The sequence below is a fragment of the Zonotrichia albicollis genome, chromosome 14 (assembly GCF_047830755.1).
Source record: "Zonotrichia albicollis isolate bZonAlb1 chromosome 14, bZonAlb1.hap1, whole genome shotgun sequence".
NCBI lineage: Eukaryota > Metazoa > Chordata > Aves > Passeriformes > Passerellidae > Zonotrichia > Zonotrichia albicollis.
The window spans coordinates 5,185,541-5,212,748 of NC_133832.1; the positions used below are offsets into that span (position 1 = coordinate 5,185,541).

The 27,208-nt window shown below is 55.1% G+C and overlaps 1 protein-coding gene across 6 annotated transcripts in view; it reads left to right on the plus strand.

Moving 5' to 3' along the window:
• The window catches only part of FRMPD3 (FERM and PDZ domain containing 3), a 65,989-nt gene that overhangs the window by 23,781 nt on the left and 15,000 nt on the right, over positions 1–27,208 (plus strand). For 2 of the 6 annotated variants that reach the window (XM_074551761.1, XM_074551759.1), the window contains exons 2-12: positions 9,185–9,347; positions 9,579–9,681; positions 10,027–10,072; positions 11,329–11,433; positions 12,392–12,499; positions 12,955–13,086; positions 14,034–14,153; positions 14,270–14,406; positions 15,158–15,281; positions 15,904–15,993; positions 17,874–18,056. In XM_074551761.1, coding sequence (XP_074407862.1) covers positions 9,197–9,347; positions 9,579–9,681; positions 10,027–10,072; positions 11,329–11,433; positions 12,392–12,499; positions 12,955–13,086; positions 14,034–14,153; positions 14,270–14,406; positions 15,158–15,281; positions 15,904–15,993; positions 17,874–18,056 — 1,299 coding nt within the window. In that variant the 5' untranslated portion in view covers positions 9,185–9,196. Of the gene's footprint in view, positions 1–9,184; positions 9,481–9,578; positions 9,682–10,026; positions 10,073–11,328; positions 11,434–12,391; positions 12,500–12,954; positions 13,087–14,033; positions 14,154–14,269; positions 14,407–15,157; positions 15,282–15,903; positions 15,994–17,873; positions 18,057–27,208 lie in introns of those variants that run through there. The other 4 variants (XM_074551764.1, XM_074551763.1, XM_074551762.1 and 1 more) reach the window with 3 other exon arrangements.

Here is a 27,208-nt window from a genome sequence, read left to right on the forward strand (position 1 = left end):
TGCTTATTCAAAATAGGCTGTGGTGGAGGGGCTCTCCTGCTGAACCTGCTGGCACCAAGGGCTGAATTGTGTCAATTCTGTTATCCAAATGCTCCTCTGAATGGCTGCAGTAATCTAAGGACATAATCCATTGCCAGAGGAGACAGGTTTTCAGAGCCTAATTCCCTTTGTTTCTGGGAACAATGAGAATGTGAGAAATGAAGCTGAGAAATTGCCATGGAGCTCCAAGCTGCAGTCCAGTGCTGGGAAAGGTGAAACCATTCCCTGCCCCAGTTGCCTTTCACACCTGCAACAGGGAAGATCGATCTGTGTGAAAACTCCAGGAGGCAAATACTGAGTGGGTTCCATTAGATAAGGCTGGTTTCAAATGGAAACTGATTTGCATGGGCTGATTAAGCTCATTACTACAGCAGGAACTCAGAAAATCATCAGATCCCTCTGCAGCAGGAGTGCTGAGCTTTGCTGCCATGGTGCTTGGTGTGTAGCACTGCTGTGCTTTCAGCAGCATCTCCTGGGGCTGCACAGCACCTGGCCAGCACCAGCCTGAGCTGGCCAGCTTGTCACACCAAAATTTATAAATGATTTGGGCTTGTTTAGAATCCTGTTGGGGTGGTTTTGTCATCACAGGTGCTTTCAAAGCACCCTGGTGAGTGCAGGGCTGTGGGCAAAGCAAAGCTGTGGGCACCCACAGCATGTGGGGAAGGAGCTCCGGTCTCTGTCTGGTACCCAGGGCCCAGAGGGCTGTGCTGGGAGCCCCTTCTCTGCCACAGCCAGGTGAGTGTGACCCTGGCAGCTGTGTGCCAGTGGGGACCAGCATGGAGCTGTCCTTTGGGGACAGTGTGTGCATACAGACCACAGGGAGCCAGGTGTCCTGTGGGGGACAATGTGTGTGCATCCCACAGGGACCTTGGGGCATGCCAGGAGCAGCTCTGCATCCCCATGTCTTTCAAACTGAGAGCAGAATGATTATTAGGAAATAATTCTTCCCTGTGACAGTGGGGATGCACTGGCATGGGCTGCCCCATCCATGGAAGTGTCCAAGGCCAGGCTGGATGGAGCTCTGAGCAGCCTGCTCTGGTGGAAGGTGCTGCTGCCCACGGCAGGGGGCTGGAACTGCATGAGCTCTGAGATCCCTCCCAACCCAGGCCATTCTGTGGTGCTGTTCCTGCAGCATTTCCCCAGGTGAGCAGCTTATGCTGGCCTGAGGGTGAGGAGGCACAGGGCTGTACACAAACAGGTGCTGCTGCTTCTTCAGTGCAGCATTTGTACACCCACGTGTTGAAAACAGAGTCCACGTGGGCAGGTGTGCTTCTAAAAATATATATATATATATTTATATGTATATATACACCTGGCAAATGCATTGCACTGATGAGCACGCACAAACTCTGCAGTTTGCAGAGTCCTCTCCTCTCCCTGCACCCCCAGGGCCACCCTGGCACAGGCAGCAGAGCTGGGAGCTGATTGTGAGGAGATTATAAAGAGGAATAAACTAAGCCTCTCTGCTAGAAAGGCCAGGAGCCCCAGGCTGGAAGCATCACACACAAAGGCTCCTCTGCTTCGGTGCATTTTCTCTTTTTAATGTCTTTGCCTTTATCTTGCATCAGCTCAAGAGCTTTGCTGAGCCCTGGGGCATGGAGAGGGATGCTGGGGAAGGCAGGGGTTGAGGGGACTCTGTGTTTGTCACCTCCATGGGCAGGGTCCTGTGCAGCTCCTGCCAAGGCTGGTGGCAGTATTGGGCTTGTTGGGACAGTCCTTGCTGCCATGCAGGTGAGCTTGTTGGGCCAGTTGTGTCACAGCTCAGGGGACCATCTCACCAATGCTGTAGTTCCAGAAATGCTCCAGTGTTTGCCACCTCTGTGTCAAGGCCAGTGTTTGCCACCTTTGGGTGGGCTGGCAGGGCTGTGGGTTGCTGGGTGAGCTTTGGGTCCAGCTCAGGCTCCCTGTGCAGCCAGGGGCTGTCCCCAGCAGTCTGGGCTGGGGATGCTGTTATCTGTCCTGCTGTCCTCCCTCCTTCCCCCAGGTCCCTTCCTTGCACTGTGCTAGGTAGAGATAGCACTCCAAGTCATCCACTGAGGAAATTGCTCACTGTAAATCCACACTGAAAGTCCTGGGATTCCTGAAGGCCCAGAGGAAAGTGCTTGATTGGATTTTCAAGCCTCCCTGCCAGCAGTGGGAGAGGAGGGCTGACAGCCTCCCTGAATCTTCCTCCCTGGTGCCTGGGAGGGGATGCAGGCTGTGCCTGCTCGCTAATGGAATGTAAAGGATGTGTAAATCTCCTGCCTTATTTAACTCCCCCCCTGAACTTTAGATGCAGCCATAAATTTCTCCTCCTGCAAGTCTGCTGGAGCGAGGTGGGCCCTGGGTGCCCACGCAGGTGTGGGGGGAGCCGTTCTCCTGGCTGTGCCATGCAGCACAGACCCTGTCCCTGAGGGGCACAAGGCTCTGGGGACACGCTGGGTGCACTTGGGAGCTCCTGCAGGAAAGGCTCAGTTTGGGTTCAAGGTGCCCAGGCCAGCAGGAGAGGTGCAGGAACACCTGGGGTTGGTGTCATCCCCTCCTCCCCACAGGGCCAGGGGTATTTGCCTCCAGTGAATAAAACACAGAAATCTCCTGAGTTACAGCTGCAGCAGTGACAGGCAGAGAGTGGCCAGGCTGTGGTGGGGATCTGGTATCACTCCAAGCCCCCATCATGCAGCTGAGCATCACACAAAGAATGGAGAAAAATGCTGCAAATTTTATTCTATTGCTCCTTATCTCTGATTAATCCTCTTATGTGTTCATCTCATTTTATCCCAGTGTTGACTGTCTGTTTATTGTATTTCTGTAGTCCTCACAAAGACAAAAATCCCTCTGAGTCTTGCCTGGCTGGGTGAGGGGGGGCTCCTGTGGGCTGTCACCAGTGGAGCACCACAGAGGGGAGGACCAAGGACCCATGCCTGTGCTCACCACAGCAGATGATGGCAGAGGAGGGGCTGGAAACCAGTTTCTCCCAGTGTCCAGCTGCTTGGGCATCCCCAAATGCAAAGAAAGATACCCTAAAAAACAATTGTCCCATGGTGTGGCTTTGCAGCCGTGCTCAGGACATGTTCTCATGCACTAGAGAGGAGACAGACTTTCCTCTTCACACCCCTCTCTCATTGCAGGCAGATTTGTCAGAGCCCTGCAAGGGAAGCCCTGCCTATCTCAAGTCCCTCTTCTCCATCCCAGGCTCTGTCAGTTTTGCCAGCAGCCCCCTGGTTCTCCACCTGCTGCTGGCTGAGTCAGGAGCCTGAGCCTTCTGGGCCTGACCCTATTGCTGAAGGATTTTGCTTTGATCCTGTTCTCCAGCTGGGGAGAACAAAAATCCCTTAAACAGCCAAAAATCATAGGGAAGGTTGGAGGAGAATTTTTTTACCTGAGTGGGAGCCCCTGGTTGGAACAATTTGGTGGAGGAGGATGGTGACTGTAATAGCATTAAACAGTTTGGAGGAGAATGGTGTTTGTAATGTGGTGGAGACTTGCACAGATGAGAGAACCCACTGTCTTTGGGGGGCATTTAGACAGGTTCCACAGCACCCCAGCTTGTCCCAAACTTGTGCAGGCATGGCCAGGCTGTGTGAGTGAGCAATCTGGGGATTGTCTTCATCTCACACTGAGCATCCTTCTCTCCTGCAGGTGCTGAGGGCTGCCCTGGGACCTGAGGGCATCCAGGGGCACACTCTGCTCAGTCCAAACTCTGCCACACTCAGGTGCACCTCGGGCAACCCATGCAGGTGCACTGTGCCAGCCAGGTGGGCTCAGGTCCTCTCTCCTGCTGCACGTTGATCAGACAACTCTTGCTGTAAATTCTCCCAGGCTCTGGCAAGATAGAGCAAGGAAAATGTGGAGACTTCTGGCTTTAGTAGCTGGAAATTGCTTTTCAAACCCAGTAGCATTTCCAGCTTCCCCAGCATCCTGTGGCAGGGAGCTCCTGGGATTAATTGTTTTCTGTGTGGCAAAGTGCTGCCTTTTCCATGTGCCAAACCTCCTTCCACAGGTGCCTTCCAGCTTTCACCAGTGCCAGCTCCCTGCCCAGTGTCAGGCTGCTCTCAGGGACCACCATGGTCCCTCTGCTCCTTTCCAGCCTGGAATGCCAGGTCTCAGCTGGGGAAGGCAATGTCTGTGTGTGTTTGCCTCTGGAAAGTGCAATACAGGCTGAGCTGCACATTCTCATCTGGCTGTGTCTCCCAGGGCTTGTTTCAGGACAGCCTCTCCCTCTGCAGAAGCTGCTTTTCCTGGTGACCTGAGCATGGCTGGAGGTTGTGGTGACACACAGGGTCTTTGCTAGCCGTGCTTATACTCTATTTTTTGTAATTGGCATCATCACTTTGGGAATTTTTGAGCCCCTCTTGCCCCCAGCACCTTGTTGAGCTGGCTCCACTCCTTGCCAGGGGGATTTAATTCCATCTCTGCCACCCCCAGGATATAACAGGTCCTGGACTTTCCAGCTAGCCCCCAACTCACCTGGCCCTTTAGCCTGTGTTTATCCCTAGGTGAGATGCCAGGAACATTTAAAAAGCTGCAGACCGAGCAGCAGAAGTCTGCAGCTGCTGCCCGGAGCCAGGCTGCGGCTGCTGCCTCGTTATTTACAGCTGCCTTTGGCTGCTCATCAGCTTCTCCAGCAGCTCTGCTGGACACTGCTCACTGTCTGCTTGTCCCTGCTCTGAGAGCCAGGGGGATTTGTGCCCTCCAATGGTGCCATCTGGCACCCACCTTTGTACCAGCAGCGTTCCCAGTTCGCCTGCCAGCTTGGGACAGCCAGTTCCCTCTGAGGAGTTTCAAACTGCTGCCCAATCCTGACAGCAAATCCAGGCTGGAGCACGGGGGGAAAGTCGTGGGCCATATGGCAGAGCTGTGTGCAGGCTGCATTCTCCTGGCTGGGTCCAGCAAGGATTTCACCCATGAAGGCCAGGGTTATTGTGCTGCCCCTGGAGTTGGTCTCAGCCAGGCTGGCACCCCTCACCCAGCTCTCCTCGCTGCAGTCAGCTGTTGTACACTGCCAGAGCAGGGGCAGCACTACCAGCCTGTCTGGGTCTGTGTGGCCAAGCAGCTCCTCAGGAAGGACAGCATCTGTTTGCCCGTGCTGGGGGTGTCTGACACCTAAATGTGGCCAAATGGCACTGCCAAGGTGCCCAGCTGCCTGCTGGGTGCAGCTGCAGGGCTGATGGAGCAGACACACTGTGGTGGATCCCGTGCCAGCCTGCCCTGCCTTTGTCCCTGCTGTTGGTCCCCACGTGCCCTGGCAGCCCCACGGCTCCATCTGAGATGCAGACTGGGCTGTGAGGCTGGAGCTGCCATATGTTCCCCATAAAAACCCTTCCTGGCCCGTTCCCTGGTGCTGCCACACGTGCCCAGGATCCCACATGCCTCACCAGCCACTCACCAACTGCAGCCTGGCAGATGGAGGAGCAGCCATGGGCTTGCAGTAGGAGAGGGGGACTCTGTTGTTTCTTGGGTTGTTCACAGTAGCACAGGAAGAAGGAGGAGAGCTGGCACACCTGCAAACTGCCCCTCTGCAGAAGGGGCCAGAGCTTCCCATCCCAGAGCTGAGCTGTGAGCCCTTCCTGAGCTGTACAAAGTGCTTTCACCTGGTGCACTTGTTTAAAGGCAGGTGGAAATGGTGTGAGTGTCTTGGCTGGAGGGAGACCATGGTTCCTCCCAGGCAGGTGGTGCTGGTTTGTTCTGGTGGCAGATGGCCAGTCAGCATTGAGAGCAAAGGCAGAAAATCAGTCCTCAGAGGGAGCAGAGATTTATTGCGGTAGGAAATTAAAAACGGATGCGTCAGCTTTTGGAGTAACTCCTGTTCTGTCTTTATCTGTTTGGGGGGATGAGGGCTCTGTGTTAGCCCTGTTCATGGCACGGAGGGCTGAAGATACATCTCTTGGTGGTGGGTGAATCATGATGGGCAGTGGCTGCACCGAGCTGATGTCTCTCTCTCCTTGGGTGGCAGAGTGTGACCAGATCAGTGTCAGCTCTGAGCACACGAGTGTCCCAGCCTCAGGAGTGGGATATCTTCATGCCACCTCAGTCAAGACACCGTGAAGAGCCAGGTGCTCCCACAGGGATACGTCCATGGTGCTGTGCTGGGCACAGAGAGGTTTCTCCTGATAAATCCTTTCACTTTGTGCTGAGCTCTTTCCAATGTCTGTGCCATGGTGGTCACTGAGGACACAGGGGGATGCAGAGCAGGCTCTTGGGGCTAAGAGTGGGCAGCAGGCAGGTAAGGACACAGGCAGGGTGGGGACAGGGACACAAACAGCCGCTGGCTCCCTGCAGGGGCATGGGGTCAGTGCTGATCCCTGCCCTCCAAGGTGGTGGCAGTGTGGCCCCGGGGTGAGGCTGGGTTTGGGTGCTGCTGAGCTCCAGGGAATGTTTCATATCCTCACTCCCTGCTGCGAGCCCAGCCCATGAGCTCTGCAGCCCAGCCCAGCTCTCTGCCCAGAAATCAAAAGAAGAAACACAAAAAATATGAGGCTCCAAGGAAGTGATAGCTCCTGGGGTGCAGCCAATTACCAGTGTTAGGGAGAGATCTGCCTTAGCCCCTGCTGCTGCTGGTTTCTCTGACCTCTCCCTCTGGTCCGGGGTGAGCACACGTTAATCCCTGAGTCTGGCAAGGGAGAGCTGCTGCGGGAAGGACAGAGCCCCAGCCTGGAGAAGGCATGTTGTACCTGCTGCCGAGCATATTACTGCTTCTCCAGGAGTGGATAAGTCCTGCTTAGGAGGACGCTCGTCCTCTTTTATTTAATTTCCTGGTAATGCTTCTGCAGCGTCCAAGTCTTATCAGGAGAGGAGCAGCTTAAGAGGCCGGTAAAGGAGTTTTTATTGTCAGTATCCATCTCTTTATTCCCCTTTTCCCTTTGACGCTGGATGGCAGGCTGGTTGTGGCTGAAGTGAGGTGTGCTTTCTTTTCCTTTTGTCTGTTAAAGCTGCAAAGATTTCAGGCTATCCAATTCTGACGGCGATTTGGGCTGCGGGAGCCGCCGCTGTCCCAGGTGCTGGGCTGTCCCCGGCTGTGCCTCAGCCGCGGGGGCACTGAGGGTGACACCGACACCCCCACTGCTCACATCTGGGGACACAGCTGGGCAGCTCTGCTCTGGGACTCGCCACCCACTTTGCTGTGACTCGGTGAGCAAAGCCCTGCCTCTGTTTCCCCGGAGCCATGCACTGAGCTCAGCCCCATCTCCGAGCATCCCAGCGCTCCGAGCCCTGCTGCTCATCCTCGTGTCCATCTGCTGGGGGGCTGCAGTGGCTGTGGGCAGCACGGGTGGGATGAAAGGAGTGTCCCCTGGGCAGGCAGCAGCTCGGTGCCCGCTGTGTTGTGGCAGCCAGCTCTGGCATCCTCCCTGGCCGAGACGCAGTGCTGCATTCAGCCCTTTCAGCTGCACACAATGGCCTTGGAGAGCGTTTGTTTCAGAAAATTGGCTGGATCGCGTGATTCTTTTTGTTGTGGTTGTTACTGTTGTTCTTTTGAATGCTCATGGGAGTAGCAGAGCAGCTAATGAGGCGGTGCAGAGACGGTGGCTGGGGAGATGCTCTCGGCAGTGCTTCCCTGCAGCTGCACTCTCCTGGCGCTGGGCTGGGCTGGCTCTGCTCCTGCTGGGAGCTCTGATGGGTGCAGCACTTCCCGGGCTCGGGGTGCCCAGAACCTGCTGCTCCTCACCAGTTCCCTGCCCCAGGCATCGCTGTTTCCTTCTCCAGCCATGTGCTGCTGCAGGTGGGAGGGGAAAGCCACGGGCATCCACCCAGCTGGGCACTGGGAATGGGTCATTGTCACAGAGCACAGCTCACCCATGGCCAGCACTGGATCCCTGACCCTGGGGAGGGATGTTCAGAGCTCTCCTGGCTCCTGTGGCAGACATGGCATCCTCCCTTGGAGGGTTTTGGGTGGTTACCTGGGGATCAGGCTCGGCACAGGGCTGTCTTTGCTGACTGTGATGTCCTTGAGGCCCAAGCTGTGTGTGCTGGTGTGGAGCTGCCAGGGGTTCCTGTCCCCTCCAGCCCCATGTGCTGCCCCTCTTGGCTGTGCAGCAGGTGCCAAACACAGTGCTGGGAGAAGGTAGAGGTGTCAGAAATGCAGACAGATAGCATTAGATGGATGATGCATCAAAGCCTAAACTGATAAGAGATGGAACAATTGGTGTGTTGTCAAAAGGCCGGGAAGGATCTCTGTTAAATAGACTAAATAGTCTGGACAGGAACAAGCAATGAGCAGCACAGAAACAACAGCACGTTCACCACTTTGTTTTTCTGGCTGGGCTGTGCGTGTTGCCATCTGTGTTGTGCTCTGTGGCCATCCCGTGGTGCTGGGATTGCTCCCCCATGGCAGGCTCACAGCCTGGAGCCATGGCTGGCATTGCTCCAGGATGCCAAGGGCAGCTTTGACATGACCTTGCCCTGGGCTGGACCTTCCCATCTTCTGCTTGTCTCCATTCCAAGAAGTCCTTGGGCTGATGGTGGAGATTTGGTTGTAGCAGCACATCTAAGCCTGCCTTAATCCCAGTTTTTAGACTGGCTAAACTTGTTTTTACTTATCTCTGATATTGCTGAGCTGTGTTACACAGCATGAATAAGCCAACCCTGGGGTTTGCTCTGAAAGCTCTGCAGAACGGCAGAGAGAGCTCTCAGTCTGCTGCTGTCTGCCCTGACCCTCAGGGAATGGCCAGAGCCACACCACAGTGGTTTACCCCACAGAGATCTCCTATCTAATGAGCTGGGACAGTGAGGTGCTGGAGAGGATGGTGTGATTTACCCTTGTGTGGCATCTCCATGAATGTCCCTGCTGGTGCAGTTGGCAGGGACAGGCACGGATCAGCACGGCTCTGTGGCAGGGACAGGCATGGATCAGCACGGCTCTGCACGGCAGAACGGGGCTGTGGCTGCCCCGGGAAGGGGCTGGGAGAGGATGATGTGGTTTACCGTGTTGTGGCACCTCCATCAGTGTCCCCTGCTGGTGCTGTGGCACGGATCAGCACAGCTCTGTAGGGGGATCGGGGCTGTCTGTGGCTGCCCCAGGAAGGGCCTGGGGGCTCTGCAGGGGGATCGGGGCTGTGGCTGCCCCAGGAATGGGCTGGGAGCTCTCTGTCCCGCAGCCCCGGAGGGCTCGGAGCGGCGGGCAGGGCTCTCGGAGGGGCTCCTGACACGCAGCCTGTCCCTGTGCCTGCAGCGCAGCCATGTGATGCCGGAGGAGCGCGGTGGCGATGATATGGAATGTGGGCAGCTGCCTCCGGCCACGCTCCGACAGGTGACGGTCCAGCGCCACCCCCTCCTCGGATTCGGCTTCGTGGCTGGCAGCGAGAGGCCCGTGGTGGTGCGCTCGGTGGCTGCAGGTAGGGTGTGGGGCTGCTCCTGGACACGGCGGCAGCGTGCCGGGACACACAGCCCTGCTTCCCTCCCTGGGCTCCTGTCCTCTCCTGTCCCCTCTGCTGGGCCTGCTGCAGGGCGTCCTCCACGGCCACATAGGTGGGCAAATGCTTTGGGGATGCTTGGGACCCCCGTGCTTCCCCTCCACCCCGCAGCTCCGGGATGCCCGGGTTGGCCCTGACCCTCTCTCCTGGCAGGCGGCCCCTCTGAGGATAAACTCCTGCCAGGAGACCAGATCTTGGCCATCAACGATGAGGATGTGAGTGAAGCCCCCAGGGAGAGATTCATCGAGCTTGTCAGGTGAGGACAACGCCCCTGGGGAGGGGCTCACGCCAGGCTGCTGTGCCCGTAGTACCCAAAGCCTCGCGGTGCCAGTGCGCACCCACGGCACCAGTGCTCACTGCTGGGGTGGGGAACTCCCAGCCTGAGCAGGGGCAGCCTTGGAGCCAGGGCCACAGCCGTCCCCAGCTGGCCAAGAAGCGGGAAAGAATCCACAGCCACATTGTCAAGCACCCCAAGGAGCCCACAAAGGTCCCGGCCAGCACTGGGCTGGAAGGGTGGGATGTGCTCTCAGTAGCCAGCTGCACATGTTGAGGTCCATCACCATGAGGTCCCATCCATCTTCATTTCTCCTTTCTGTCACAGGAACGCCAAGGACTTCATCATCCTCACGGTTCTGCACACCCACCAGGTGAGACTGGCAGGGGAGCCAGGACAGGGGTCAGAAGCACTTTTGGACACCAAGCCAGGGTCCCTGGAGACCCTGGGAGACCTGGAGACCACTCAGGCACCTCAGCTGATTTGTTGGGGCCATGTCCCAGCACCCCAAGGCTCTTCCAGGCTGTGGGGTCTGAGAGCTGCCACGGCCCCTTGGGGTCATGGGCATGCAGCCATCTCCCTGTCCTTGACACCAGGAGGGAGGGAGGGGAAATATCCCCATCCCGTGTGTGTGATGGAGCAACCCACCGTGCCAGGGGTGGCAGGGAGGGGTCGCTGCTGGCCCAGGAGTCCCTGGGGATGCTGATGGTGCCCTGGGGCACACTGAGCTGTCACAGCAGAGGCACAGTCTGTGCTTCACGGAGTCTTTAATGTTGGGAGAGAGGTGTGAGAGCTCCCCTGTGCTCCCTTCCTCTCCAGAAAGGAGATGCCCCACCCAGCACTGCCCTGTCAGGAGCAGGGGTGTGTGCCACACTCCGAAAAAGCTTTTTTCCTTCTGGCCCGGGTGGCAGCCAGCCAGGACAGGCAGCTCAGCTGGTGCTGGCACCATCAGACACACACAGACTGTCTCTGTGCTGGAGTGTGTGCAGCACTGCCACCAGAACATCCTGCAGGGGTGCCCGGGGTGCTGCCATCTCCCTGGGGCTGCAAACTCACATCCAAGGGGTTCATCTGTCCCATCCAGCTGGTGCCAGTGCCTCCAGGCAAGCCCTGGCTGACATCTGCTGGAGCTCAGCCTGTACAAGGGCTGCCAGGCCCTGGGGTGCAGCCTCCCTGCCACACTGATGCTGCTGGTGTGACTTCAGGGGCTGCTGCTCATCCTTCTGGCCCTGCCTGTGGCACCCTGTAGCCACAGCCAAGGGGTTTTGCTTTCCACCCTCCCCATCTCATGGTTTGCTGTGTAACCACAGCCAAGGGGCTTTGCTTTCCACCCTCCCCATCTCATGGTTTGCTGTGTAACCACAGCCAAAGGGGTTTCCTTTCCACCCTCCCCATCTCATGGTTTGCTGTGTAACCACAGCCAAAGGGCTTTGCTTTCCACCCTCCCCATCTCATGGTTTGCTGTGTAACCACAGCCAAGGGGCTTTGCTTTCCACCCTCCCCATCTCATGGTTTGCTGCCCACTCCCCATCACCATGCTGGCTGCAGAGGGGTTTCCTCTGTGTCTGCCTTTCCCCATACCATGGCTCCCAGGGCAGGTAGGTGATTGACCCAGTGCTCTCTTTGCAGTCCCCCAAATCTGCTTTCATCAGCGCAGCCAAGAAGGCAAAGCTCAGGTCCAACCCGGCCAAGGTCCGATTCTCTGAGCAGGTGACGGTCGGCGAGACAGACCCAGTAAGTCCTGCCTAGTCCTGCCCTGCCTTCCCTGTGCTTCACCCCCTGAGGGGTCCCCAGGGCCACAGGGCTCCTCTTGCCTGCTTTGGGCTCTGCAGGTGAGAGCAGCTGTCTCAGAGAGCCCCACAGGACTGATGCCCTTGGGCACAGTCAATGTGTTGGGTCACTGCTGGGGGGATTTTCTGTGGTTGTCCCCTGTGCCTCTGAAGGAGCCCCAAAAACTGGCTCAGAAACCTGGTCTCGGCTGAGTCCCCCTGAGCACCCAGTGCCTGCTCTGAGGAAGATCTGTGGCTTCCAGCCTGATCCCAAAAGCTTTGGGATGCCTCCATGTGGGGCAGGGTGACCAGGGCACTGCTGAATGGCTGTGGAAGCTGGAGAGTTCCAGCCCAGTGCTTTTATCTCTTAAATGCAGAAAGGTTTTGTTAACAACAAAACAAATGTGGAAAAAAAAGCGCTTCTAGCACGTTCTATTTTTAAGCAAAATCAATTAGGTAATTATCTGATCGAAAAGCTTCTCACCAAATAAAATCAGCCTTCTCCCAACCTCCTGCAGAGGGGATGGGCAGGGCTGAGGGGGGATAGGCTTGGGGTGAGGGTCAGGAAGGGGGGATCAGCTCTGAGCCACCCCAGCCATGCCTCCTGTCTGGGACACAGCTGGGGAGAGGACAGGCTGCCAGCACGGGCACTGGGGTGTGCTGGGCAGAGCCAGGTGCTCTGTTCCACTGCAGCTGCTGGGAGCAGAGCAGGTGAATCTGTCAGGCAGCTTTGAATTGCCTCAGCTCTGCGCTTCAGAACGCTGGCTTTTCATGGCAAATGTGCCTCTTAGCACAAAGCCCAGAGCAGCAGAGGATGCCACGAGTGAGTGCTCCATCACTGACACTCTCTGTCCCCGCCCTCCCTCCTCTCTCCGTGCCCCCCACCCCTCCTCGCCTCCCCCTTTGCTGGCCCCACATGCCAGGACATGTTGAAGAAAGAAGCTCTCCTCCTCATTCCCAACGTGCTGAAGGTTTTCCTGGAGAACGGGCAGATCAAATCCTTCACGTTCGATGGCCGAACCACTGTGAAGGTGAGCCCCTCCTCTCCTCCCACCTGCCCGATCCGTTTCTGCTTCCCGAGCACGATCAGCAGCGCTGGGCTGGCTGTGAGCCGCTCTGGCATGATGGATGGCCCGTCTGCCTCCCCAGGCAGCACGCTCTGCAGCTGGCAGGGATGGGGCTTTGCTGGCTCTGCCTCTCCTGACTTCTCTCCCTGCTGTGAGCCTGCCCTCCAGCCAGGCTGGATCTCTTGTGAGTGCCCCTGCCAGGGGCAGCTCCCTCAGCACACCCAGGGTTAGCCCAGCCTGCTGTCACCTCCTGCTGCAAGGTCACTGGTGCCACCGGTGCACCCTCTCAGCCTCATCCTGGCACTGCCCTGGCTGCCAGGGACTCTCAGTGAGCTCAGAGTGAGCTCTCAGCGAGGTCCCAGCTCCCCCTTGGGAAGCAGCCAATGCCTGGCACCCAGGGCTGTCCGTGGTGTTTGCAGGACGTGATGGTGACGCTGCAGGACCGCCTGTCACTGAGGCACATCGAGCACTTTGCCCTGGTCCTGGAGTATTCCAGCCCCGAGCAGAGCCACCGCTTCCTGCTGCTCCAGGACAAGCAGCCCCTGGCCCACGTAAGCTGCTGGGGTGGGAGGGTGTTGGGATGGACCTGGTGAGGGGCTGGGCATGGAAAGCCTCCCCTTCCCCCACTGAGGGCTTGGCTGCTGTTGGGGCACAGTTTGGGGTCACTGGGATGGGGCTGTGCTGCGGGCACAGTTTGGGGGCACTGGGATGGGGCTGCAGGCACAGTTTGGGGGCACTGGGATGGGGCTGTAGGCACAGTTTGGGGTCACTGGCTTGGGCTGGCCCAGCCCCATCCCCAGTGGGCACAGCTGTGAGCAGCAGGTGAGCAGCACTGACAGCAATGAGCCATGGAGTGCCCAGGTGTGCTGAGCAACCACCAAAAGGAGCACAGGGCACACAGGGGCAGGGCATCAACATGAGGGGTGTAAAAGGTTGGGCTAAAGAACAAGAGAAGATGCTTACAGCCTTCTGAAGTGACCTGATGTTACTCTGTATGGGTTGAAGCCTTCTGAAACTGTATGGTGACATTCTGTATTGTGGCCATCTTAACTGACATGTGCTGTGACAGGCTGGGATTGTGCTGTGGGGTGCCACTGCCTCTCCTTGCCTCTGACATGATCCTGTAGGCTCAGGGGTGAAAAGGGTTGCCAAGGAGGGAGACAGTCAGGGTTTTATCTGCCCTACATTGACAACACCATGGAGCTGCTCTGTGCTCTGCCTGGGCAGCTGCAGACAGCACTCATGAGCGTCCTTGGCTGGGAGAGCCAATAAGACCAGGGATAGAACAGGGGTCATGGGGCAAACATTAGCCCGAGTGGCATAAACCCTCCAGCACCAGGCAAAGCTGTCCCACCAAGGAAGGCTGGGATGTTGTCGGGATGAAAGGTGGTGCATGGAGGAGAGAAATCAAATATAACACCAGAAGAGAGGAGAGGGCATCTCATGCTCTGCAGCCTGTGGTTCCTGGGCTCACTGCTCCCCTCTGCTCCTGCCACAGGTGGTGCAAAGAACACACTACCACGGCATGAGATGCCTCTTCCGCGTGAGCTTCTTCCCCAAGGACCCGGTAGAGCTGCTGCGCCGGGACCCTGCAGCTTTCGAGTACCTGTACATCCAGGTGGGCACTGGGGGCTGCTGCTGCTCGTGGCCCACACGTCTGCCAAGGCTGGGCACCCCTCGGGTGGCAGTGGCTGTCCCTGGGGCTGTCTGGGGACACTCCTCTCCCTCCTGCAGAGCCGCAACGATGTGATCAGAGAGCGCTTCGGCACAGAGCCCAAGCCTGAGATGCTGCTGGGGCTGGCTGCCCTCCACATCTACATCACTGTCTCAGCCACCCGCCCCAGCCAGAAGGTCTCCCTCAAGAATGTGGAGTGAGTGCTCCTGCTTGTGCCCAGGCTCCCACACAGCCCTCCTTTGTTGTCCCTTCCCCGTGTCCCTGTGTCACAGCCATGTTTTGGGGTGTGGAGCATGAGATGCTCTGAGCTGGGTGGTGGCTCAGGGGCTTGGCAGCAGGGACAGCCACCCCTGGTCCCAGCACAGGGCTGTGTAAGGCCCCCTCATGCTGACACACAGCAGCCAGGGCTGGGGACAGTTGCTGTGAGCCCAGGATCATTTCCATAGGAACCTGGGCTGGTTTTCCACCTGCACCCAAGGCAATGAGAAGCTCTGTGGCCCTGTAACCTCAGCCTGTCACCAAGCACTGGCTCAGCCCTCCTGTGGCTCCTGGGCGACCTAAAGCCATACCCAGCCCATCTGTGCAGGCTGGCCTTGCCCAGTCGGCAGAGGGAGGAGGGAGGGAGGGGTCGCCCCAAAATAGATTTGGGAATTTGCCCTGCATCCCTAAGTTTACATGAAGGTGAGTGGGAGCTGGGGTTTGCTGCAGAGCGTGGCACTGCTGTTCCCCAGCCTGCAGCTGGTGGCTGTGTCACCAGCCTGGGGTCCCATCCCCTTGGGGACCCGAGCTGGGGGCTGCTGCTGCTCCGGCCGCGGTGCCAAGGAAGTGCTGGTGTGGCTCCAGCTCCCTCTGACGGCAAGAGGATGCTCTGGGACAGTTTTGTGTCCCTCTGTGCTCGCTGGCTGTACCTCTGACCTGGCAGCTCATGCAGGTTTCCCTCCCCACAGGAAGGAGTGGGGGCTGGAGCCCTTCCTGCCCCCCTCGCTCCTGCAGCTCATCAAAGAGAAGAGCCTCCGGAAATCCCTCTCGCAGCAGCTCAAAGCCCACCAGCACCAGCCTGGGGGCACCAAGGTGAGCCCAGCCCACAGGGTCCCTGTCCGGGGCTGGGGACACCTCCTCGGGGACCCTTAAATCCCCTGGGATGGGAGATAAATCCCACAGCCAGGTAGAGTCTCCCTCTCCTGAAGCCACTCTCAGGAGCTGATGTGGATTGCAAGGAGTGCAGTGAGGATCAGGGCTGAGATCAGCTGAGGCTTGGCTGAAGTGGCACACACCAGCTTGTTGTTATCTCTGCCTGGGCTTGGAAAGCTCTGGAGGTGGCAGCTGAGCCATTGCCTTGGTCCCTGCAGCCTTCTGGGCTTGGAAAGCTCTGGAGGTGGCAGCTGAACCATTGCCTTGGCCCCTGCAGCCTTCACAGCTCCCCAGGGAGGGAGGGTGGGTTGCACATCTCAGGGGGGTTATACACCAAGCACTGGGGCTCCTTCTTGGCCGTGGCCTGCTCTGAGTTACCTCCCAACAGCTGCCCAGGCTGGCAGGGGATTGCAGACCCCCCTCACCCCCAACTCAGACCCACTTCCATGCCCAGGGCTGCCTGACAGCTCGCTGTGCCCCCTTAGCTGAGAGCCCCAGCCCTGCCCCAGCCTCTTGCCTCTCTTGCTGTGCTCACAGTGATCAGCTGTGTGTGTTTTGTCAGGTGTCCACAGCCCAGGCCAAGCTGCAGTACCTGAGGATCCTGAACGAGCTGCCCACCTTCGCTGGGGTTCTCTTCAACACCGTGGGACTGGTACGGTAACCCAGGCTGGGCTGGGGGTGCCTGCCCCTGACTGTGCCAGGGGGCACATGGCTCCCACAGAAATCACTCCCCTCAGTGCCCTGCTCTGCCCTGCTGAGCTCCAAGCCCACCCAGAAAGCCCAGGATGCTCTGCTGTCAGCAGGTTGGGTTTTTGGGTCTGCTGGGTCAGGAGCTGCTCTGTTCCTGCAGCCTGTGGGACAGCAACATGACCTGCTCAGTGAAGCTGGAGGAGTTTCAGGCATGTGTTTGTAACTCAGCCGTGCCCTGGCACATCCTGCCACCCATCCTGGAGGAGGGCAGCTCCTGGCCAAGGCCACTGTGGTCCCTGCTTGCCCACAGCTGGGCTTGCTGCCCTGTCACAGGTGCTGCAGTGATCCCTGCCACAGTGATCCTTCCTCTCCACTGCTCACCAAACCACCTCAGCAGGGGGAAAGCCACCAGCACAAACAGCACCTGGCTCACCCCTCATCCCTCTCACTCCACTCCCACCCAGAGGTCCCCATGTAGGTGCTATTGCCAGCTGGGGGCTGTGTACAAATCACAAACAGGACAGAGCTGCGGTGGAACTGCCTTGAGCTGTTTTATTTTCCAGCATCAGTCTCATCCCATGGTTATGACAATGGGAAGATGCCAGCAGCTCACATCCCAAGCAGCAGACCAAGAACTTAATGTTACAATTCACTCTAAAAGTTTTCTGACCAATCACACCAAGCAAAAGCACATTGACAGTAGTTCCATCCAACTACTATAAGCACAGGTACCTTTGGTTAAAGCAGTGCCTGCTTATTTTGGATACAGTACTTGCTTGTAGGCCTTAAAACACAATGCACAGAGCTCCATTATTAAGTTTCAAACTTCTTAATATCTTGCTAGATAAACTTTTCTGCAGCTTAGGGAGTTATTCTAGACAAGTGTTAATACACAGACCATTGTTCTATTTGTCCTTGCTTTTCTACTTTTTAAATAGTTTTTCTGCTGACCAATCTCATGGCTGCTGCTTAGCTCTAATCACAGTTTTACTGTCTCTGAGGGCCTGCCTTTTGCAGCTTTCCCAGAACCCTCTAATTTTGTAGATTCCCACAGGTGCCACCTCTCTGCCATCCCTCCCTTTACCCCCACCCGTGGTCTCAGCACTTTCTGTGCTTTGCCTGGATTCCATCTCTGGCAGCCTTTGCTCTGCTCTGTCTCTCACCCCACAGCTCAGAGGGCTGCCTGCAGGAAATCAGTGCAGACACAGCCTGTGGTGTCTGCTTGGTGCCATGGCACAGCACTCAGAGCCTACCCCTGACACTGCCTGGGTAGACAGCATTTATTTTTTTTTATCTCTGACACCAAAGCAATGCCTCTGAGCCAGCCTGTGAGCTGAACTGTGTTGAAGTGGTAAAAAGTATTCCCTTATTATCTTCTGCAAGGCTCTGCCCAGCTCCTCTTCCCCTCCACACCTGGCTTGAAGCATCCTTTTAGACCAGAGCAAGAAACATCCCTATTTCCAGTCAAGCTTTGGTCTTTCTTCTTTTCTGAAATCCATTCACTCCCTGCTTTGCTTCCTTCTCTCAGAGGCAATGTCAGATCAGACAGATTTGTAACACACTTGCTTTAGTGCAGTGCCACCAGTGAGCCTGAATATTTCATGTGGACACTCAGCCCAGAGCTTTACTTTTAAACAGCCCTGGCACCCTGCACACCACTCCCAGCTCTGCCAGGGGGCTCAGGGGGGCAGGTTGGTGGCACCAGCCTGCTGCCAAAGCCATCCTGGGCCTGACCAGGCTGCCAGCACTGAGGCTGGGCTGCATGGAGAGAGCCAGGAGCAGGCTGTGCCATGCTGGGTGTGTCTGTTCACCCGTCTGTCTGTCTGTCTGTCCCTGTGCCAGCAGGATGAGAAGCAGCCAGCCACCACCCTGCTGGTGGGACCCCGGCACGGCATCAGCCACGTCATCGACCTGAAAACCAACCTCACCACGGTGCTGTCAGAGTTCAGCAAGGTCAGCAAGATCCAGCTGTTCAGGGAGAACCAGGGCGTGGCCCGGGTGGAGACCAGCATCCTGGATGCCAAGGTAGGCACGGAGATGAGGCTGGGGCTTTGGGGCCAGCCTTTGAGGGGATTCACATCACAGTTGTGTGCTGGACAATCTGCTTGGGGAGCCCAGGAGACTCCAAAACCCCTTCACAGCAGGGCCTGCAGCATCTCCCCTGCTTCTGACTCCCTGTGCCACACAGGAATGGCTGCTGAGGGCCGCAGGGCAGGCATGGTGACATTCTGGCTGTGACCCAGGGTGACAGGAGAGGCATGGTGGCATTCTGGCCATGACCCAGGGCAGGCATGGTGTCCTTCTGGCCATGTCCCAAACGCCTCCCTAATGGTTCAAGCATGGTCATTTTGGGCAGATGGGGTGGCACAGGCCAGGCAGGCAGCGGGACCCTTTGGAGGCAGGACAGCACCTCCCCTGTGCTCAGGGCTGGAGAGGAGCAGTGCATGGCCATAGCTGGGCTGGCTGCAGCTACTGCAGAGCAATGGGAGGTTTCATGCATTAGTAGCACCTGGGGAACTTGTCAAGCCAGGCAGGATTGTTGAATGAGGTGGAAATGATGGGAAGGTGGTGTCAGGCTCAGGGTGAGCACAGATGGCTGTGTGGCCCTGACCCAGCAGCCCCCCCTGCGTCCCCTGCCAGCTGCCCCTGTTATCCCCCCTTCAGCCCCCAGGGCACTCCTTGGCATACCCTGAGCCCTCTGCTGTCATCCCCTATCTCCTGCTGTGGTTGTGTACTGCAGTGCTGGTTCTGATGGTCAATCCCTGTGCTCAGCCCCTGCCACCCCTCAAGGCTCCCAAACCCTCCAAGAAAAGTGTCAGCAGCACACTAAGATCTTTATTCCCTTCTTTGGTTCTCATTGCAGCAGCCACAAGATCCTAAGGAGATCTTCCCTTGCTGAGGTTTTTAACGAGCTGGGACATGGCAGATAGACTCAAAGGCACATAGCTCTGTGTGTGTGTCCCCAGGCCATCCTCGGTGTCCCTGTCCCCAGGGGAAGGACAGCTGAGAGGCAGAGATCTCACAGATAAATGCCAAGTCTTCTCCTCTCCTCCCACCTTGAATTCAACAGGACAGTTAGGATTGGGTTTGGAGTTAATCAGTCAGGAGCAGTACTTGGCAGAGTCTGGCCCAGTGGGGCTCTGTGGGGCAGGGAGGTGCTGCTGCACAAAGCCTCTGAGCCTTTGGCTGTGGCTCAGCTTTCCTGCCCCTGCATTCACCTCTTTTCCCCCAAGACTGATGAAGCTGAGCTGCTCTGCCACTGTCTCTGTGTTTCACTCCTGCGAGGTGTCCAAGCCTCAGCCCTCTCCGCAGCCCTCCCTTTGCACTGTCTCAGTGGTAGTCTCACGGCTGTAATCATGGTGGATTTGTTTAGGATTCTCCTGCTGCCTCCTGTCCTGGTGGATTTTAGCACTTTCTCCAGCCCAGCTCATTAATTCCTCCAAGTCTGTTTTCCTGCTGCCTCTGTGCCTGCTCCAGCTGCTCTGCTCACCTGCACTAACACCCCAGCAGCCTCTGCCAGAGCTCTGCTAATCCTCATCCCCTCCACAACCTCATCCACAAAGCCCTTTCTTGGAATTCCTAATCCAGTGGGTATTTGGTCAACTGCAACATTTTTAACATTCCCTCTTCTGCATCCCACCGAGGTCAGTTATGCAGTTCAAGCCTGGGTATCCTGCTGTGCCTGTCCCAACCCTTCAAAGCCCTCACCCTGCCCTGCTCAAAGCCCTCCAGCTGCCTGGGCTGTGCAGGAATCCATCCATTTTCTCCTTAGAGAGCAGGAATAACCAGGGGATATTGGCTGCACCATGAGCAGCCCTGCTGGGTCCTCCTGCTGCCCACACCCCTTGGACTTGTGTGTGTAAAACCACCCCATTAATGCATTAATGATGGGGGATTTTTGAGTATAAAACCACCCCATTAATGATGGGGGATTTGTGTGTATAAAATCACCCCATTAATGCATTATAAAACCACCCCATTAATGCATTAATGATGGGGGACTTGTGTATAAAATCACCCCATTAATGCATTTATGATGGAGGGTTTGTGTGTATAAAACCACCCCATTAATGCATTAATGATGGGGGATTTGTGTGTGTAAAACCACCCCATTAATGCATTAATGATGGGGGATTTTTGTGTATAAAATCGCCCCATTAATACATTATAAAATCGCCCCATTAATGCATTAATGATGGGGGATTTGTGTGTGTAAAACCACCCCATTAATGCATTAATGATGGGGGATTTGTGTGTATAAAACCACCTCATTAATGCATTAATAACAGGCTGCTCATGTCCTGTTGCTGTGGCTCACAGTGAGTGCTCTGAGCGTGGCTGTCCCCACTGTCACCCAGCTCCACGGCCTCTGTCCCCTCCCGGGTGTGCAGGAGAGCACTGTGCCCCCCAGCACAGGCTGGCCACAGGAGGGACAGATGCTCTGGAGGCTTGGGTGCTGCTGGCATCCATCTGCTCTGAATTAGGTGGCAATTCCCACGCACTTGTCCACGGATCCTGCAGCGCTGCTCCCCACAGCCAATCCCCGCTGCAGAAATCCCCTCTGTGCCTCCAGCAGCCCTTTCCTGCTGCAGGAGCAGACTTTCCCCTGTGACCCTGCTATCCAGCCCCCCAAAGCTGGAGGAAAGCCAGCTCACTGGAGTAAGCAGCTCACACTTTCCTGTGAGCACATCCACATGCACGATGCCTTTATCTGTCTCCAGGAGAAATTCCAGGCAGCTGCCTCTGGCCACCAAAAGCCCCTCAGCCTGCCTGGAATGGAGCAAACACCCCATTTATGGATCTCAGCAGGCTCAACAGCCCTGTGCCAGGGCAGAGCTGCTGTTATCTGTCTTCATTTAGCCATTATCCAAAGGGCTGGGTTTTAAAGCAGAATGTTTGCTCCAAAACCAGGCATATGCTAATCCCACGCAGGACAGCAATGGATGAGGCAGGCTGAGAAAAGCAGGCAAAAAGATCATTAGCTCACAGTGCTAATCTGCTCTCTGCAATTATTCTGTTGCACTGAACGTGTCACTGGCTAAAGCCCCAGGTTGCAAATCAATCAGTTTCTGCTGTGAGTTTGCAAACCATTAGAGGGCTCAGAGTGGTGTCCTGGCTGCTCTGGGGACCTGTCAAATCCCTGTCACCCCTGGGAGCCTGTCAGAGCTCCAGTGTAGGAGGGGATGTCCCCCTGGGCTATTCACCCTGCTGTCAGGGGATGCTGGTGCTGGGGCAGCTCCCAGCTGAATCTGTGGGAGGTGCTCACTGAGTTACTGTGGAAACACAGATGGCCAATGATGCTTTAGGGTTTTGTGCAGTAAGACCATCTTGAATTTCTACGTGTAGCTAAAATGGGTTAAAAAAGGGGTCAGGTCATGGAGCAGCCCTTGGCTGGGGGGTCTGAACACCCTGACCAAACCAGCACAGTCCAGACATCCCTACCTGCTGCTGAGCTGCACCCACAGCCCAGACTCACCTGCCACGAAGGAGCTTGGGGAGATTTTTCAGGTAACAAACAGGCTTGAGGAAATCATAAACCATTTGCATTTATTTCGGGCAGAAAAGAAATACTGTTTGTCTTATGAATTATTCACTAGGTGTAGTTAATTGGTTTGTTTTGGAGCTTTTCCATCCTGGGCTTCCATTGCTGTTTAGAACAGCCCAGGGATACAAACCCAGGGCTGGGACCTCTGCTTTGCCTTCTTTTGCTTTTTGCCACTGTGCAAGAGGGTGGCAGATGCTGACAGAACCCTCAGAGAGGAGCCACACAACCTGAGGACAGAAAACCAAAAACCTCCAGGCTTCTGCTGCTGGTTCCAAGGATTTTTGTTCCCTGCCAGGTCTGTGAGAGCTGCAGGGAGGACAGGAGCAGATTTGTCTCAACAGTCATGGAAGAAGTGAGCAGCTCTGCTTGGGAATACTGAGAAAACTCCCAGCCTGCAGCTGGGGGCAGGACTGCACATCCCCAGCTGCACTGCAGTGGGGCAGGAGGTCCTTTGGCAGGTTCCAGTGGTCCTTTGGCAGGTTCCAGTGGTCATTCTCACCTGGCAAAGCCTCCTTTCTGCTGGGGCTGTTGCTTCTCTGTTCGTCCTCCTCAGAATCAGTGTTTGGGCACTGATTTTGGAGCTCAGTGCTGGGGGCAGGGAGGTGGCACAAGGTTTCTCCTGTGATCTTTATGATTTTACATCATCTTTATCGAGTGCATCTTGCCAGGTGATCATCATCTTGGTTAGGGGGCTCTGCATTTCCCAGGGGCTTCCCCCTCCTGCTGGGACCAGCATTTGAGAGTGGCCAATGCTTCTGAGCCAGCTCAAAATGGAGCTGCAGGCATGCACCTCCCTTCCTCCCTGGTGCAGCACTGCAGATTCCTCCTGTACCTGCCAGGAAGGACAATGCCAGCATCTCCTGCCTGGCACCTGGGCAAGCCTGGCAGCCTGGAAGGGGGCACAGGAGGTGGCTGCTCCCCAGTGCAGGAGGTGTGGGAGAGCTGCTCAGCTCCAGGCTCCCCTGGCTGTGCAGCTCCACAGCTCCCACGGGAGCAGAGGGTTTGTTCTTTCTGAAATGGCTTTTCCAATGGAGCATTTCTCCTCTCTGATTTACACAGCTGCACACTGCTGGGTTTTTTGTTATTAACAGTCCTGACATTGGGACAAAGGCTGCTGAAGCACTCTGAATGTGAATGACAGAAGGTGCTTGGGGGACAGCTGGATCACCTGAGCCTGGGCAAGCTCTGCAGAGGAGCAGAGGAGCTGGCCCAGGCTGTGCCTGTCCCTGTGCTGGCTCTGGGGCACTGGCTGCTGGCCAGGCACAATTCAATCAAAGGCATTGGGGTAATTGACTTTGGTCTCCCAGCAGGGCCTGCAGCCAGCCTGGTGCTTAAGCTGAGGTCAAGACTTGAGAGAGGAAACCAAAGGAAAAATTAATTCAGAAAGGTCCCTGGCTGCTGCTGCTGCTGCTGCTGTGCCTGGAATGTGGGTACTGGTGTTGGTGTCCCAGGGTGTGCTTCCAGCCTGCCATGGAAAACAGAGCACCATGCACAGCTGGGGCTCAGCCCTCTCCTCTCCTCCTGGAAGGGGCCAAGGAGCCCCTTCCTGTCACAGGTGATGAATGTTGAGCCCTTGAGCCAGCCCCAAGCCTGGCTGTGCTCCCTGGGCTGATCACAGCAGGGATGGGCTGTGCTGCTGAGGCCAGAGCCCAATGTGCATTTGCCAAACCCCAGTGTGAAAACAGCGGGGAGCCACATCAGAGTCACCTCAGCTTCCTCCTGCTCCTGCAAGCCCTGACTGAAGCCCCTGGGATTTCTCCTACAGGAAGAGCGAGGCTTTGGAGAGACAATGGGGCTGAGCTCTGATTCCTTACTGAATTAATCTTTATTTGCATGAAACCATTCTGAAACACCATCATCATCTCGTGGGGGAGAGGGAGGGATTGAGATTTCCTTTGGCTCGGTACCTGGGTGGGAGGGGCAGACACAGATGCCTGCTTGCAGTGGGATGAAAAGCAGAGGAATAGAATATAAAGCAGGGGAATGGGATGAAAAGCAAGGGAATGGGATGTAAAGCAGAGGAATGGGATGTAAAGGAGAGGAGTGGAATATGAAGCAAGAGAATAGGACGTCAAGCAAAGGAATGGGATGAAAAGCAAAGCACTGGGATGCAAATCTAAGCACTTCCCATCTCCAGCAGCACCCAGAGCACTGCCTGTAGGCACCCAGGAGAGGAGCCAGCCAGAAACAGGAAATGCAGACAACATGTGGAGAGGATGGGTTTCCAAGCCTGCAAAGCCAGATTTGAGTTGTTCATTAAAAAAACAAAAAAAAGCCCCAAACCCAACCAAAAAAATGCAGCCCTCTAAGGAAGGAGAGTGCTGCAGGTCTAACCAAGGCAGTGCCCTTATTGATCAACAAGTGGGAAATGGTGGTCCTAGTCACAAGCAGCCTGGTATTGATAGAGCTGAGTTAATAATGCTGCAGGGGAGAGAAGGAAAGGTCAAAGTAGAAGTGAAAAATTGGCTGCTGCCTCATTAGGCCCAGGTGCCTGTATTATTAAATAAAATCTTGGCAGTGCACCTCAAGTAAACCAAGAAACATAAATTATGTAAATTCATCTCCCATCTTTCTGCTGCAGTGCATTAAAGGAAGCAGAGTAGGACCCAAAGTAAAGGAGGGAGATTAAAAGGAAATGCATATCATCTTAGAGGTTATAGTATGAATAGATTGGGTCATAAATTAATTTCAGTATGAGGACTGTTAAAATCATCTAGCATAACCCTGGCCAGAAAATTTCCTACAGACCTTTGTTTGAGCAAGAAAATACCCTCCAGAAGGACACTGAGATCTTATTTAAAAGCAGAGCATTATAGAAAAATCACTTTATCAATTATAAACTAATGCAAAATAATTTCTTCTATCCAGTATAAACATATTTTGTTTTACTTCACAGAGAGACTGGTTGTCAAGCAGGAAACTTTGAATGAAAAGGTGTCGTTTCTTCATGAGGCCTAGAAAATCTAGGAAACCATTATGCATGAAAGATGAAACCATCAGTAATTTCAGGCTGGTGTTACACATGTAGATGTAGGAAGAGCATCCTTGCGAAAATTTGCTTTTTTTACATGTTGGCACATTGCAGGTCAGACATGAACCTTTACCTGGGCATCTGATGTTTGTCCAGTTTTTAGAGCAGTAGGATTATCCCACTAAGTTTGCTTCTGTGTAAAATTTGGAGTTTTCACTCTAAAGGTTCTGCTGTGCTGACAAAACACAGACAGGCATTTCTGCTTTGCAGAGCCCTGAGGGCTGCTGAGGAGCTGGAGCAGCAAGAATGTGCCTGTGAGAATGAGGAAGAGGATGGGCTGGTGGGCATGAGGCAGGGCAGAGGAGCCTGGTGGGAGGACAGCCAGGGGTTTTCCAGGTTGATAAGTGTCTTGGTTTGGAAATACAGGTGCCAGCTAAGGAAGGCAGGAGCCTTCCCTGAAATTGAGAAAATGAACCCCCCTCCCTCCATAAATTTTAAATTAAGGGGCTCTCAGGCAACAAAAATTATGGGAGCAGGAAATAACAGTTCTTCAATAGGGAAGAAAATAAAAGGATCAAATAAACAATGCAGTACAGTAGAACAACACTGACAGAGTCAGAACCCAACCTGACACCCTGTGGGTCAGGGTGTTGGCAGCAGTCCCATTGGAATTGTGGCTCAGCCCTCCTGCAGTGTCAGGGCTGGTTCTGCTGGAGCAGGATCCTGTAGAGAAGGATGGATTCTTCCTCTGAAGATCCAGTGGAAGGAGAGGCAGCTGCTGTTCCTCTGGGGAATCCAGTGGAGAAGCCATGCTGGTGTTCCAGAATCTCCAGATTGTATCCAGGTAGGAATGCTTGGCTCCTCCCTCTGGGCTCACACCTCCCAATGGGATGCTGTAGTTCTTATCAGCCACACAGTGACATTCAATAGCTGTTATCAGCAGATGTTCCCTCCCAAGGGAGGTGTGAATGTGGTCACTCAAAGAGAGAGATAAGGCAAACTGTCCGCTTGACAAAAGATAATCTGCCATACAGCTGGTAATAGAAAACATCTTGCCTTACAATCTGGAATAATAAGCTATTCCCCATCAGTGATCAGTATCGTATCGTCTCCTGATCAGCACCTGGGACAGAGAGCTCTGCACCTTGTGCTGCCAGGGCAGGGAGCAGGGCTCAGGGGAGCAGCACTGCTCTTGCCCCTGCTGCATCCCTCCCTGCATTCCAGCTGCTCTCACAAGGCTCTTCCCTACTGCACCCCTGGGTTTGGAAAATTTAGGAAGATTCACGCTCTTCCAGGTCGCTGCCTTTTTGTTGGGTTTGGTTGAGATTGAGCAGTGAGTTGAGAAAACTGCAGGGAGGTAGACAGGGATAATAAACACAATAAACCCCAGCCCTGTGCAGTCCTGACCTCAGGCAGGACCCTCTCTGCCTCTTGCAGGATGTTTCCAAGGGAATGGAGATGAATCCCCTTTGCCAGAACCAAGGAAGCCCAAAGCACAGACTGCAGTTCTTCAGGGCTGTTCTCATTTAGAGCAGCTCCTGCAGCAGCTTCAGCTGCCCTGAATTTGCCATCTAAAGCCCCCAGCACCCTGAGCTGGAAGTGCTTGGTGCACCTGCTCACAAAGTCAATATTTGCTCAGCTCACCGTGCCTGGCTGTCTCCGCAGGATCTCGTTTGCTTTGCCCACATAGAACAGGGTGGCCAAGGGTGCCAATGCCTAAAAATAACACCTCCATTAGCTGCCAGCCCTGGCACCTCCTCCTTGTGGAATCATGTCCCAGGGGAACAGGGCTGCTGCAATCATGTTGTCTCTTTGCCTCTTGGCCCCATAAATCACTTCCAGATCTGCTGGCCGCTCTCAGAGGGATGTGGCAGCAGGGTGGACATCCCAAAGCAGCTGAGCTGTTGCAATCTCAGCAAAACTACTTAACAGAGTAGAGTGGAAGAGAGAGAGTCAGTCGTAACCCCGTGTGGGAAGGGCTCAGATCCTGTGCCAGAACTCTGTCAGTGAGCAGCAGAGGAGCCAGCAGGGCCAGGGGAGATGCACAGCCTGACTGCAGCAGCTTTGCTCACCACCAGTTGTTGCTTTGATTTTTTAAGATTTTCTAAGTCTTCTGATGTTAACATTCTTGTAGCAAACTTTCTCACACGCTTTCTGTAAATAACTCATTGTTTTGCATTCCTTTATAGAGAAAGAGAAAGTTGATGTACTGTTGGTTTGTCTCCAGTGTCATTGGAGAGGTGGCACTGTCACCCTCCAATCCATTGTCACTTTTGGAAAACTATAAATGTTGGAGTCAGAAAATAAACTGCCCTTTTTTCTTCACCTTGAGAATAGCAGTGTGAGCTTGTGTTCTTTCGTGTCCTATAGTGACAATCAGTGTCTTTGTAAAAGGTCATAACCCATGAGCAGGACACAGACCCGGGTGTTGCTCTAGGACACAAAATAAAACATGACACTGGGCTCTCCAAGGTAAAAAAAGAGGGAAGGTTTAATTCTGACTCCAACATTTATAGTTTTCCAAAAGTGACAGCGAATTGGAGGGTGACAGTGCCACCTCTCCAATGACACTGGACGAACTAACAGTCCATCAAATTTCTTCTCCTCCATAAAAGAATGCAAAACAATGAATTATTTACAGATGGTGTGTGATGACATTTG